The sequence below is a fragment of the Coptis chinensis genome, chromosome 5 (genome assembly GCF_015680905.1).
Source record: "Coptis chinensis isolate HL-2020 chromosome 5, ASM1568090v1, whole genome shotgun sequence".
Classification (NCBI taxonomy): domain Eukaryota; kingdom Viridiplantae; phylum Streptophyta; class Magnoliopsida; order Ranunculales; family Ranunculaceae; genus Coptis; species Coptis chinensis.
In genome coordinates this window covers 83107278-83122077 of record NC_141460.1, presented here as the reverse complement: position 1 = coordinate 83122077, position 14800 = coordinate 83107278, and the positions used below count along the sequence as shown (strand labels likewise).

Sequence of the window (14800 nt, the reverse complement as noted above, 5' to 3'; positions counted from 1 at the left end):
ATCTAAGTTCCTTCTCCTCATTTCCACCTCACTTTTTTTACCCATTGACTCAAAACTTTATTAAAAATAAAATAAAAATTATACTTTGTAGTTTCCAGCTTACATTTAGCTACACAAGTTACTAGTTATCATCGCCTTTCTTCTTCATTTTATCTAAAGTGTCGATCTTTCCACTTATTTAAGTGAAAACAATCTCTAACTATTGTTTTCAAGCTTACATTTTGTAGAAATATTGGTAAAAAAATGTTCTTTTGGTTTAATTAAGTTGGGGGTAGTTGTGTGTTTTGAGGAATAAGATTGTTTTGATCATAAGATCTCTGTTGTCTTTTTTCAAGTTTGTTGTGTTTGAGTTTAAGCTTATTTTAGTGGATTTTGATACTGTGTCATCTGAAAGTCTTGGTTGTGAGGACATGTTTGTAGCTAGTTTCAGCTTTGGAGATTGATTTGAGAATTTATTGATAAAATGCAGCCGGATCAGAGAAAGAAGGTACTTAAACTAATCATTTTCATTTTTGTTATTGGTAGACATGTTAGATTAGTAGAATTTGGTTTATTTGATGTTCAGAACTGGGTGTAATGTTATAAGCTATGTTGTTAAATAATTCCTTGCATGGTTGAAGAGTTTTAAAGTTGTTAAATATTCTATAGATTACCTTTATACACCAATCAGGGCAAAAATATGTAGTGTATAGTCTATGTCATGTGATCACTTGTTGCCTGATCATTCGTTCATTTGTTGCCTCTTCGTTCATTTCCCTGCAATTTCCCTTTACATTTTATCTGGGATGTATGGATACATGGTGCTTCAACCCATTTCCTGATGGATCTCTGGATATTTATGTTGTGGATATTTAAGGATAGACTTTGGTAGATAGTTTCTTTTCGCCTCGTTTGGAATGTGGTAGCGAGGATGCTTATCTCAGGAAACTAGGGAGAGGTCTTTGGTTAACAGGTCCTTGTTGCTATCGTTTTGAGTATATTGCTCAATAAAATATAGATGCTTTGTTGGCAAAGTGTGCAATTGTGAAACAATTATCCTGGCCTCTTTCTGTTTGTTCCCTGGCTTTGTATCAGTTGTAGGTTGCGTTCTCCTACTTCTATCCCTTTTTATGATATGTTGTTAGTCGTATTGGCTTTTACAATGAATCAGGCTTGTTGAGTGTAAAGATATAACGCTAGTATTTGTGGTCACCAACTGTTATCCTAATTTTGTTTTCTGAACTATTTTTTGGGCCGTGCTACCAACTTTTATACCACTGTGAATTTTCTCAGACCCTTAACATTTATTCCTTTGATGGTGCAGGTATCTGCAGAAGTAGATTTTTTTACAGAGTATGGTGAGGGAAACCGGTACAGAATAGAAGAAGTTATCGGTAAAGGAAGCTATGGTGTTGTTTGCTCTGCTTATGATACACATTTAGGGGAGAAAGTTAGATTAAGAAGATCAATGATATCTTCGAACATGTATCTGATGCCACACGCATTCTCCGCGAGATAAAGCTTCTTAGACTCCTCCGTCATCCTGACGTTGTTGAGATTAAGCACATCTTGTTGCCTCCTTCAAGAAGGGAGTTCAAAGACATTTATGTTGTTTTTGAGCTCATGGAATCCGATTTGCACCAGGTTATTAAAGCGAACGATGATTTGACCCTTGAACATTATCAATTCTTTCTCTATCAGCTTCTTCGTGGCCTGAAGTACATACATACAGGTACCTGTTACCAAGTTGTTACTATCTTCACATATGTGTATGTTGTGTCTGCCCACTAGTGTATATGTATGTGTTCGCGATTCACCTTCATCACATGTGATTTTTTCTTTTTTTTTGTGGACTTATCTATGTGAGTTCTGCAGCAAATGTATTTCACCGGGATTTAAAACCGAAGAATATTCTAGCCAATGCTGACTGTAAGCTCAAGATATGTGACTTTGGTCTTGCTCGAGTTGCCTTCAATGATACTCCCACAGCCATATTTTGGACGGTACTTATACTCTTTTAAGCTGTAATCAGTATAGTTGGCAATTAAATAAATTTTTTCTTCTTCTTTTCCCACCATAGCGAATTTGATTGTCACTGCAGCTTCCAAATCTAATTATATCAAATTTGTATGTTTAAGGACTATGTTGCAACAAGGTGGTATAGAGCACCGGAACTGTGTGGATCCTTTTTCTCCAAGGTGCATAAGCTGCTCTTGTTTTTTGTTTTCTTGGAAGTAGTTTATTATACTCGTTATTCTTTTCAAAATGCTTAGGACCCATTGGGTCATTATCCTGGTAGTTACTTATGCAACAACACTAATAAGTCTCATATTTCCATTTGATAATTTAAATACATATAGAAGAGGAGGGATAGAGAGAGGATCATAAAAAAGCAAAAAAATTATCAGGCAAAGCCCATAATAGCATACCTCAGTCAACGAGTTAAATGAAAGCAACGATTGTTGGGAGTGTAGCTCTATTTTTTCTTCAGACTCAGAAAATTTGGAAATGAGGAGAGATGGGGACTGGGGATGACAAGTCATTTATGAGCATGTCTTGAGATTATAGTAAGGCTGTACTGCGGATTTGTACTCTGTTTTCCGCTTGGTAACATGTTCCACTTTCTTGATTTCTTACAGTACACTCCAGCAATAGATATATGGAGTATTGGCTGCATCTTTATGGAGATTTTAACAGGGAAGGCTCTCTTTCCTGGAAAGAATGTAGTCCATCAATTGGATCTGATGACCGATTTGCTAGGGACACCTTCTACAGAAGCAACTAATAGGGTATGTTTCTTGCATGATGATTGTTGAAAATTGTGCACTTATTGGTTATTATATTCAGTGTTAGAACATTTTTCTTACTTATAGGTACGAAATGAGAAGGCCCGTGAGGTATTTATTAAGCATCTTAAAGAAAAAGACCTATACCTTTTGCCCAAAAGTTTCCAAATGCAGATCCATTAGCACTTCGTTTATTAGAAAGGATGCTAGCATTTGAACCCAAGGACCGACCTACTGCGGAAGAGGTACAGTGGGCATACATATTATCTATTCTACTTCGAAGCTATGCATGTTGAATCTAATGGAGTTGATTTGTGCAACAAGGTATCAGGCCTTGGCAGATCCATATTTTAGGGGCTTGGCCAAGGTTGAGAGGGAGCCTTCTGCTCAACCGGTAACAAAGATGGAATTTGAATTTGAGAGACGGAGGATAACTAAGGAAGATGTTCGAGAGCTCATTTATCGAGAAATTCTTGAGTACCATCCAAAGATGTTGAAAGAATTTCTGGAGGGAATTGAGCCTGTAGGCTTCATGTATCCAAGGTACAGATTTCTAAATCTATAGTCTACGATCTTTCTAGATATTCAGGAGGTATATAAGTCTTCTTTCCCTCCCACCAATCTGAGGCAACATGTCAATAAATAAGGAGTAATCTACTTACTGATTTTTGCAATACTTTTACGCTAGGTTACATTGACACTGACACATGTATTGGTGTCCGACACAGAGACCTATATGAAATAAGACACCGGGACACAGCTAAGTAACAAAAAGAACACCATGACTATTCTTTAGTTACACAACTATATTTTGGGCTCAAAACCTTACAACAAAGAGCTACCTTACAAATAAAATACTATGCAAGGGGATATCATGGAGTTATGACTATGTTAATAGATTGATTTCTTATTCTTGTAGGGTTTCCAAAGAATCCCCAGTTTAAAATCCTAAGCATAATGTGTTTGTGTGTTCGACATGAGCGTCCAACACAGATTTTTTTCGAGAATATGAAGTTTCCATGTTACTTTACTTTCACGCCTGATGATTAATGATATTAACCCTTAGCTCTTTAGTGACACATTATCAAAGTTCTATTCTAGATTTCTCAATTATAATATATGTATATGCTCTATAAATTTGAAGGTGTCTAGTGACATATTGTTCAAGCTTTGGGAGGTTGGGCTGAAGGTGTTGGGACTAAATCCCCCCTTCAAGGGAATAAAGTTGCAACTCAGAAAAATGTTATGGAACTCATCCAAACCTAGTCATTAGATGCTCAAAACCTGAACAAAGGAGGTATGCGTTGCATGATGCCCAAATAGTTGGACATAGATTAGAAGGAAAAGAATGAACATCAAAGGAAACCCAGATCAAACCTTTTTTCAGAGAAATGAAATTCAACGAAGAAACTAAACAGACTGTGTGTGTTAGCTAACTTACTTGATGAAGTTTGTGAGACTTGCTGTATTAGACCTGGATTTGGTTGAAATTTATTGGTATAGAAGTGAATATGTAGTGTTTCAATGCATAGTCAAAGAAGAAGGGGAAATATTCAAAATAAAAGAACCTCCATTTGCTAAAATCAATTTTCTTTTGCTCAATATTTTTAAGAAGTCTGAACTCTGGACTATCAATAGCCTCATTTCCTGTTGTGAAATGAAAGATGAAGGACTTAATTCATGCGTTGTTTCGCACATTACTCATCTTATAAAGTCCTGAGCTCAAGAGTATATTGTTGCGATACTACCAGTAATTTCACTTGTCAATTTTAGGCTTCTTGAGACAACAATAACCCTAATACTCTTCTCTTTTTCAGCGCTGTGGATCAGTTTAAGAAGCAATTCGCATGTCTTGAGGAGCAGTATGGCAATGGTGCAAGAGCTATTCCTCTTGACAGGCAACATGCATCACTGCCCAGGTATCCAGATTGTGTGATTGTAGATGCACTAATCTTTTTTCCTCTTATGGGTATTTTACAATTTTTTATATTATAATTTGTCCAGGGACCAGGGGTATTATTAAATTAAGTCATACTATTTTCTTCATGCAGACAGTGTGTTGTCTATTCGGATAATAATGCACAGAATCCAGTCGAGGTTGCAGATGATTTTTCCAAATGTTCCATCAAGGATATTGAAAACCCGCAGCCAGATAGAAACGGTGGAATCCCTATGACCAGAGTTCCTCTCCAGGTTCCTGCCAGAGCGCAAGGTGAAATGGATTTCTTTGGTGTTTTTTCAGTATTGTTATAAAAGTAGATATTGCATCAATACACTCGATCAGAATTGAGAGAGAGAGAGAGAGAGATTGTAGTGCATAATCTTTCTCTCTTATGTTTCCAGTGGTCTCCTTAGTTAAGTGCAGCACATATTAATATCGATACCCAAGTAAAATGGCAATGCTAGATCTTATACATACGATATACTGATTGGTGTATTTCTTTTAATATGTTCCAATTGTCTGATATGACTCATCTGTGATGCATAATCCCAAATATTGTTATGATCAGAGATTCCTCTTTTTTAGTCCTTCATTTGGGTTTTTGAGCCATGTCTTAAGAGTTTAAAGTTTAGACCATATATTTAATAAAGATGCAAAAGTGTCTTGAGTTCTTGACTAAGTTGAGTTTGCAGTAAAGCCTGGGACAAGTGGCTAGCCAACTTCACTGAGTTACGTATTGAGATTTCCTTTTACCCCTTCTATTTTGATTTACACCTGACGCCTGAGTGAGATAATTTAAAACTATGTTGTGATGCTTTTATAGATAATTTTGGAGCAATCTATGAAAGTTGTTATTTTCTTTGGAATCTAGTGTGTTTATGCCAGAACATGTAACTATTTAAAGTTCTTTTGATGTCACACTCCTCAAATCTGTAGGAGTTAAGGACTTTCTACCCAAATTCGGGAAAGTCTTGCCAAGTTACAGTTGAGACTTTGGACACATATTAACAGGACTCTGAAAAAGATAGACAGATAATGAAGTGTATAGCTCTTTTGGAATCTTCCACGAAACGAGATTGTCAGAATTACATGCTGGATGAGATTCGAGAGTTTTGGGTGTTACTCTAACTCTCTAAGTAGTTCACTGTTCAAAAAGCGTATTAAGTAAATATATATACTTTTATCGTATATCTTTTTATTTAAGTTGGTTGAGAGCTCAATAAGGTCAAGGAAGTTCCCCATTTTCGATGCTTTGAAGTGGCTAATTGTCTGCTTATATTAACAGGCAGTGCTGCAAAGCCTGGAAAAGTTGTTGGTTCAGTGATGCGTTACAACAACTGTGGAACATCAGCGGAGATGTATCAACAAAGAAGAATGATATCAGACCCGTCTCTTCCAGCTCAATTTACAACTCCTGGCAATTCATATCCGAGAAGAAATTCCAGCTGTAAAAGTGAAAGAGAAGATGAAATTTTAGATGGATCTAATGGGGTTCAACCAAAACCTCAGTATCTTGCAAGGAAAGTTGCTGCAGCCCCCCAAGGCGTTGCAGGCAGCCAATGGTAAATAGCTGGTTCAGTTGATCTTGACATTCTATTACCATCCTGACGATGAAAGATATCTGCCAGTTCCTCATCCACGGACACTTGGCCCCATTACCAACTCCTCTAGTCCACTACACTTGCTATCAGTGATTACTTTGAAGTTAGTGAGTTCAACGGTTGCTTCCCACACATTTAAGGGAAGAGTAGGGATGCTTACTTAAAAAGTCAAACAAGATATTACTAATGTCAGATAGAGAGATATTACTGGATCCAATGACCATGACCACCTTCTACTAATAGAACTTCACAAGGAAGGAAGAAGAGATCCATTTTGTCTTTGTACCATTGTTTCTGTCATTTCGGCCTTTAGTGCAAACGAGTGTACTTATTAGCCATAGCTGGTTGTGAACCTGCCACACATTTTCGTGTTTTTGTTGAATAAAATGCCTCTTCCCATTTATTCTTTCAGAATCTAATTTCTAATCAAGTGAGCCGAGTGAACGTTTTTGGGAGGAGTGGGGGTATGTCCAGGTTTTTGTCTGTCTTCACCTATCTCTCTCCCTCTCTCTCTTAACCAAATCCTACTCTCTTTCTTTCCACCCACAAACCCATCTCTCCCTCTCTTTCTCTCTTTTCTACTCTCGTTCACGCTCCCACTGCTTAGCAGTTATTTATTAAATTGAATTGAAAATCTCAATGAAATGTTAACGTATTGAAATATCACTGTATTTTACGGCATATTGTTTATATCATTCTTGACTTGACTCACTTTGACTTGACTAAATCTCGAAATATAAAAAGAGAGTTTTGTTGAAATGAATCGAAGATGTTGTTGATTGTTGAGTTTTGAGGTCCATCCTGAAAAGATGATGGTAGATTTAGGAGCATTCTCTGATCCAAAATTCGATCCGAAGAAATGGATAAACACAACAATAACAACATCAACATCAACATCAACACGTGAACAAGTAGATTACAACTCAATAGAGAAACATTTATCAGAGTTAGAAATGAAACTTCAAATGGTATCAGAAGAAATAAGCATTTCCTTAGAAGAACAAAGTAGTGCTGCTTTACTACGTGTCCCTAGAGCTACTCGTGATGTTATTCGTCTTCGTGATGATGCCCTTTCTTTCCGCTCTTCTGTTTCCACCATTCTCCTCAAACTTCGCAAGGTATAATAATCATAAAAAACCATTCTTTTTTGCTTTTGTATATCTCAATCAACACTATTTAACACTGCCCAAGTGTACGTAGGCGGAGGGCACGTCAGCTGAATCTATTGATGCCCTTGCCAAAGTCGACATAGTCAAACTAAGAATGGAAGCAGCTTATGAAACACTTCAGGTAATTTACAATGCTGCTTCTTGACTTCTCTTCGATTTGTGCTGTTTTTTCTTATTGTGGAATTATAAACAGGATGCTGCAGGGTTGACTCAATTAAGTGCTAGTGTGGAGGATGTGTTTGCCAGTGGAGATCTTCCACAGGCTGCAGAAACTTTGGCCAACATGAGACATTGCTTGTCTGCTGTAGGCGAGGTCATTTTTTTTTGGATTTATTTTGTTTTGTTTAGAAAGGTATTAGGCTTCCCTAAAGTCTGCTGACATGGTTCTTGAGTTTCTATGTGTATTAGGTTGCAGAGTTTGCGAATGTTAGAAAGCAGCTTGAGGTGTTAGAAGATAGACTAGAAGAAATGGTTCAACCTCGTCTATCCGAGGCTTTATCTAATCGCAAGGTACTATAAATCTTAGGCTATTACAACCTTACAATTGCTTTCTGTCACCATAAGGCCATATCCCCTTTAAATTTGCATTTGTTTCGATTTGCTACTAGGTACTTGCATCATTCCCCTTTACTCGCTATTATGCAGGTTGATGCTGTCCAAGATTTTCGACAAATCCTCAATCGCATTGGGAGATTCAAGTCTTTAGAGTTGCACTATACTAGAATTCACCTGAAACCTCTAAAGTTACTTTGGGATGATTTTGACGCCAAACGTCGAGCTAATAAGATTCCAAATGAGAAGCTAGGAGAAAGTCTAGGAAGCTTTACTGACTCTTCCTCTGGTCCTCCCCCATTTTCGAGCTGGTTGCCAAGTTTCTACGATGAAGTACTCCTCTATCTCGAGCAAGAATGGAAGTGGTATGATGATATCCAGCTTGATTATAGAACTCAGCAAGTATTTTCCTAAAGCTGCCCTCTAGTGGTTGGTATTATATTTTGCTTAAGAGTCTGTTTGGCATCTTCTTATAACTGTCCATAGTGGTAAAGCAGAAATCACAGTTTATATACCACTAATATGATCGCAACTTAGACGATATGGATGCCCTGAATAGTATTGCATTCTTTTTACCAGTGTTTGAGTATCAAATAAATTTTTTAGTTTCTACCAAAAGGATTTCTTGTTCTAGAGTTTACTTACCTAAATGGATCAAAAGTTGTCATTAATATATTTTCACTTTTAAGCTGCGTTGCATGGGTATGGCTGAGACATGGCAGGGACACTCCGGAGACACGGCATTTTCAGTTAAAATAGGGAGTGTCCGACACGGGTACGACTTCCATTTTGAAGTACCCGCACAACACAGCTTTTAAGTAAGAGTTCAGAAGCCCATCAAACTAGAACCAATCATCAGATTGTATGATTGTATCTCACTTTTCTACAGTAATTCTAAGAATTCTAACATTTTTTTCTGCATGCCTTGTGTTCTGTATTGGCATTTCTCAGAACATTAATTGATGGTGAACCTTAGGATAATGGAGTGGACAATATCTAACAAATATGGATGGAAACACCAATATTTTGTTTAGTGTATATCCATTTAAAGCATTTATTTGATTAATTTAACTATTACCTATTCCTCTCCACCTTTTAGACTTGAATTAATGTAAAACTTAAAACCTTGAACTTTAATATTACATTTACAAAATGAGATTTTCAGGTGTATGGTTGCTTTTCCTGATGATTATAGATCTCTTGTTCCAAAGTTATTGATAGAGACCATGGTTTCATTCACTCCAAGTTTTGTTTCTCGTGTCAATCTTGCCACTGGAGATGTTGTTCCTGAAACAAGGGCATTAGCTAAAGGTAGCATTTTAAATCTTCTTAGGATTCTTTCTTTTCTTTCTTTCTTTTATTCCTTAAAGTTATAGTTTCCTTTGCGTAATTACACTCTCGTAGTGCAAAATTATGGTTTTATCGAAGGATTCTTAACCTCTTTAGTTGTGATGCTAGATGATTTGAAGTTTTGATGTAAATATTGTAGTTGAGAGGTTTTAAAAGCCTACCTGTTTTATCCTAATCTTCTGCATTCATCTGACACATTTCAGGCATATTGGATATCTTGTCTGGCGATATGTCAAAGGGTGCTAGGGTACAGACGAAACATCTGGAGTCCCTTATAGAGTTGCACAACATGACGGGAGCTTTTGCAAGGAATATTCAGCACTTGTTTTCAGAATCTAATCTTCAAGTTTTATTGGAGACACTGAAGACCGTCTTTTCTCCTTATGAAACATATAAACAGAGGTGAATACATAAACTAAGCCAATTGTATAATTATTTTGCTTATATATGAAGAGCATCATATTCAAGAAGTTTCATAGTATTTGGATGCTTATTTATTAAGAACGACTCTAGAGCAAGTCATTTCTTGAGCCGTTTTGGACTCAATGATTCTCTGAACCATACAAATTAATTCATGGGATGGCCAACTGAGAAGCTGCTCTTTTGAGCTCAGGAACAACTGACAGTTTCTTAGTCAATGTCTTTCTACCTGCTCAAGTCTTGAAACAATGATGAACAGAAACAGAGATAAGTGATCTTCTGGTTTTGATTTTTTCATCTTTTTGCCTGTTTGTTTTCATGTTTGTGCAAACGACAGTCATGTAGAAGTATAGGTGCTGATGATGTCATCTTGGTTTAGATCCTCGTGCTTTTAGATAAATAGTTTTTATACAACAAGCAAAACTTTTTGTTTTCATTTTCATATAGATATGATTAAGGTAAATTAAACAAATTAAGAACAACAATTCTTTTGCCCTCTTCTTAATTATTAGTTTTTCATACCACTTTTGTTTGCTGTGTGACGATAAGGAAAAGATACATATAGGTTCATCTTCTAGGCTGCACATGGAGCAATTAGTGAGCTGGATATACACACAACTCCTTTTCTGAGAATATAGAGGTTAAGGAAAACTATGCCAAGCGAAGTACCCCATATGAAGGAATAAACTTTGGAGGAGTTAAGGATAATTGAAATTAACCTTTGTGAGGAAGATAGCCATGATCCCAGTAACTTTGTACTCTTCTAGATCTTTGTATGGATCGACAAATGTTGTTTTTATTTTTTCGTGAACTTACATTGTAAGCTTTGGTTTCTAGGTATGGACAGATGGAGCGTGCCATTCTATCTTCAGAAATTGCTGGGATCGATCTGAGGGGAGCCGTTACTCGTGGTGTGGGGGCCCAAGGGATTGAGCTCAGTGAAACTGTTCGAAGGGTGGAGGAATCCATCCCACAAGCTATAGTGCTTCTTGAAGCAGCTGTCGAACGATGCATCAGCTTTACTGGAGGTTCTGAGGCAGACGAGCTTATTCTTGCACTTGATGATATTATGTTGCAGTATATTTCTGCCCTTCAGGAGACCTTAAAGTCCCTAAGAACAGTCTGTGGAGTGGATGGTACAGGTGATGTTGCTAGTACAAAGAAGGAAACAGGATCAGATAGAAAGGAAGGAACTCACCACACCATAAAGTGGATATGATTTCAGACGAGGAGGAGTGGTCTATTGTTCAAGGAGCGTTGCAGCTTCTAACAGTCGCATATTGTCTAACCAGCAGATTTTCAGTCTTTGAGGCTTCATTAAGAGCTACCCTTGCCAGGCTCAATACAAGTTTTTCCCTTTCAGTTTTCGGCACAAGTCTGGATCAAAACCAATCGCATGTAGACAGTAATGATGTAAATGGAGAATTGTCTATGGCAGGAAAGGCTGCGTTGGACGTGGCAGCTCTGCGTCTTATTTTTATCCCTGACAAAGCTAGAACACTACTTAGCCTTTTAGATCAGGTACATTATTACACTAGTGTATTTGATCCAATAAGCTACAGTAATCTTGCCAATCTCTTTTTTGTACATTGTCAAAAATTTAATTGGCTTCCGTGGTGTTTTTTTAATAAACAAAACCTTCTAATTGATATAGTTTGAGAAGTTACAGCAACACTTAACTGTAGTTATTTTGTTACTGAGTTTCTTACTTTATATTCCTCATTTCCCCACTTTTTCAGTTTTTCTATATAAGAACGCCTTGTCACACTTGTAGTGCTCCTACGTTCCTACTGTTCTCCACCAAGACCTATCACTGTTATAATTATTCTTCGTCATTAATACACCTTTTTTATACCATTTTGCAGTCAAAAGATCCCCGTTTTCATGCCCTACCACTTGCATCTCAAAGAGTAGCAGCATTTGCTGACACAGTTAATGATCTCGTCTATGATGTTCTCATATCCAAAGTACGACAACGTTTAAGTGATGTGGCGCGGTTGCCGGTATGGTCCTCCATAGAGGAACCAAGTGCTTTTGCTCTTCCAAGCTTCAGCGTTTATCCCCAGTCTTATGTTACCAGTGTTGGTGAATATCTTCTTACATTACCCCAACAGTTGGAGCCACTTGCAGAGGGCATTTCTAGCAGTGATGGCAACACTGATGAAGCTCAATTCTTTGCAACTGAATGGATGTTCAAGGTAATCATTTGATCACCTTCTCAGCATTTTCCTAAGCACACCACCCTTTCTCTTCCTCTTTTCTACTCCCTTCTTCACATTTTTTTGTTCTCAATGCTAACAATTATCAAATCAAATATTTATTTTTTTATTTTTTTCTTTATTTTAATATCAATGTCTAGATCTTTTCATCCTCCAAAAGTACTATATTTCTTACTAGGTAATGCATTGCGATATTGAAAGAAAGACGTGAGAAATTAACTTAAAAATTACAGACATTGTTTCTTTAAATTTGTGAATGTTGAGATGTTAATATATTCCCATGAGATAGTTAAAGACTTCCATTACAGCATAGAATCCTGGGGCCGTTATGCATCACCAATTGGTTTTGAGTTGGATGCTCAAAAAGTTTAAGATGGTATCAGAGCATGTGTTTGCCCCAAAGGGGTATGTTTACTCCATGTCACTTCCCCACGTTCAAGTGGCGCCACACGTGAGGGGGCGTGATGAGATGATAGTATAGTCCTACATAGATAGTAAAAACCTTGCATTACAATATGTATTCCTGGGGTTGCTCCACTCATAGCCCATTGGTTTTAACTTTTGAGTTGGATGCTCTAAAAGTTTAATAATGAACAATTATTATCAAATGATTGATAGATAATTCCGTAAGTGCAGACATGTTCATAATTAACACATTTCATAACAAAAATATTAGTCAGCAATTCATTAACAATCTCAATCTTCCTTTTGAATTCCCAAATTCAAAAAATTTGTCATTAGTGATTGGCTAACATTACTGGAAAAGTTATATGAATTGGATTATATTACTACTAACTATGACCATGTTATAAATGACTGTTGTTTTAACTTAAAAGGTTGCGGAGGGTGCTACTGTGCTTTACATGGAGCAGTTGCGAGGGATCCAGTATATAACTGATCGGGGAGCACAGCAGTTGTCAGCTGATATCGAGTATTTGAGTAATGTTCTTTCAGCTCTTTCAATGCCTATTCCTCCAGTCCTAGCCACATTTCACACTTGCTTTTCCACTCCAAGAGATCAGCTTCGAGATCTTGTAAAGTCTGATGCTGGTAACCAGCTTGATATTCCAACTGCTCAACTTGCATGCAGGATCCGCCGTGTAACTCTTGATCAGTAAAGCTTTGTATGTATGATTTTTGTCTCCCTTTTTTTTTCCTTGTAACCTTGAATGCATTTTATGATGCTTTGTGTTTAATCAATAGTGTGGAAATGCTTTGTCATTCAGCCCCATCCCAAGTTATAATAGATAAGCGCTTGGATTGGACTTACTTCCTTCTATAATAAAGTAACTGTGCAACTTAACAAGGATTCGAGTAGGGTTGTCGGGTACCTGGAATAATATGTGTAGTATGTATGTGGTATGAAAAAAAAGCTTAAGAGACGTGTTAGGTTTACAGCTGCATCTCAATATAGGTATTGCATAAGAGCAGCCTGTTCTAAATGTCAATTCTTGAACAGATCTGTTTCTACGTGCAAATGATACTAGCATGGCCACTGCAATTATTCTGAGCTAGAGTTAGTGTGCATAAAGCAACTGTTTGAAAATATGGTTGTACAGGATAGACTTCCACGGATGCCAACTTACTAACTCTAACAGACGCATAATTTTTTTTGCTCGATTCTAAGAGATTATAAGCATATATATCCACATTCCTACAAATGAGACGACCCCCATAAAATGGAGAGCTTTTTGCTCCCCACATGGTAGTTTAATATCAGATCCCATTATAAATTCGGGTATGGACGCTCACAATGTACAGGTGGGGCCCCTATCAATCAAAACCATGGTCGTTAAGAAATACGTTGAGAACCATGGTTGCTGAGAAATACGCCGCGAAGCAGCTACAATCAATGGAAACCAAGTTTAAAATTCAAGAATTTCAATTTGATAGACTTGAAACAAAATTCTTATAGAAAATTTTACATCACGGGTCAAAAGGTAAACAATAAGGACGAACCAACTCGCAAACTCACAAGATAAACCAGTTCGAATTGGCCCAATTCGCAAGCACCAACCATATATTGCGATCTGTGAGAGGATAGCCATATACTACTGCAATCAGTCAGGCAAGCCCAAGTTAGATGAAATATCAAGTGAGCTATCAAGTAAGCCCAAGTTAGATGAAATATCAACTGTCAAGTATCTACAGTAAGATACCTCTTTCATATGTTATATCAACTGTCACATCTAAGGGAGTAATATTAGTTAACCCAAGAAAACAAAAGAGGGGGTTTGTTTGGAGAAGAAAACAAAAGAAGGGATTCTATGGGCCTGTTTGAGCTCACTAAAACAACATACCACCAGATAATTCCACATTTGTTCACGTCATAAACCCAGAAAACAGGATTAGACTGTTAGAGATGTAGGACGGAGGCCCTACGGGCCCCACATTTTCCTTCTTTGTTGTAGTTATATAGATTATATAAAAGAATAGAAAGAGAGAGATGAAGAGGAAGAAAAACTTGCATCGAATATGGAATACTTAACTATAATGTTCTGGTTTTCATTGGTATGGGCATGTCTCCATGTTCTTAAATACGCAAGATTCACCAGCAAACTCCCACCCGGTCCAATTCCTATTCCTGTCATTGGGAAAAACTTGGCAGCAAGACTCATGAGTCAGTTGCAGGATTAGCCAAGACTTATGCCCTCTTATGACTATTCAACTTGGCAGTGTAACCACTATTGTTGTTTCTTCTGCAAACATGGCCAAAGAAGTTCTCCAGAAACATGACCAACCCTTTTCTGCACGAGCCATTCCGGATGCCATGAGAGCACTA

General features: G+C 37.3%; 2 protein-coding genes across 2 annotated transcripts; both read left to right on the top strand.

The window, feature by feature from the left end:
* Positions 1-325: 325 nt before the first annotated feature.
* LOC147499382 (mitogen-activated protein kinase 15-like) lies at positions 326-6711 on the top strand. Its single transcript, XM_086561196.1, is given in 12 exon segments — positions 326-487; positions 1304-1430; positions 1433-1711; positions 1855-1982; positions 2118-2177; positions 2619-2768; positions 2853-2907; positions 2910-3010; positions 3097-3308; positions 4583-4684; positions 4817-4977; positions 5993-6711. Coding segments are annotated over 12 exon segments (1680 nt in total). The 5' UTR covers positions 326-463; the 3' UTR covers positions 6274-6711.
* Positions 6712-7065: 354 nt separating this feature from the next.
* Positions 7066-13287, top strand: LOC147499381 (conserved oligomeric Golgi complex subunit 7-like). The gene is given in 11 exon segments (XM_086561195.1): positions 7066-7426; positions 7509-7598; positions 7671-7790; positions 7886-7987; positions 8123-8394; positions 9195-9340; positions 9583-9781; positions 10637-10998; positions 11001-11320; positions 11665-11997; positions 12855-13287. Coding segments are annotated over 11 exon segments (2535 nt in total). The 5' UTR covers positions 7066-7117; the 3' UTR covers positions 13137-13287.
* The last annotated feature ends 1513 nt before the right edge of the window (positions 13288-14800 follow it).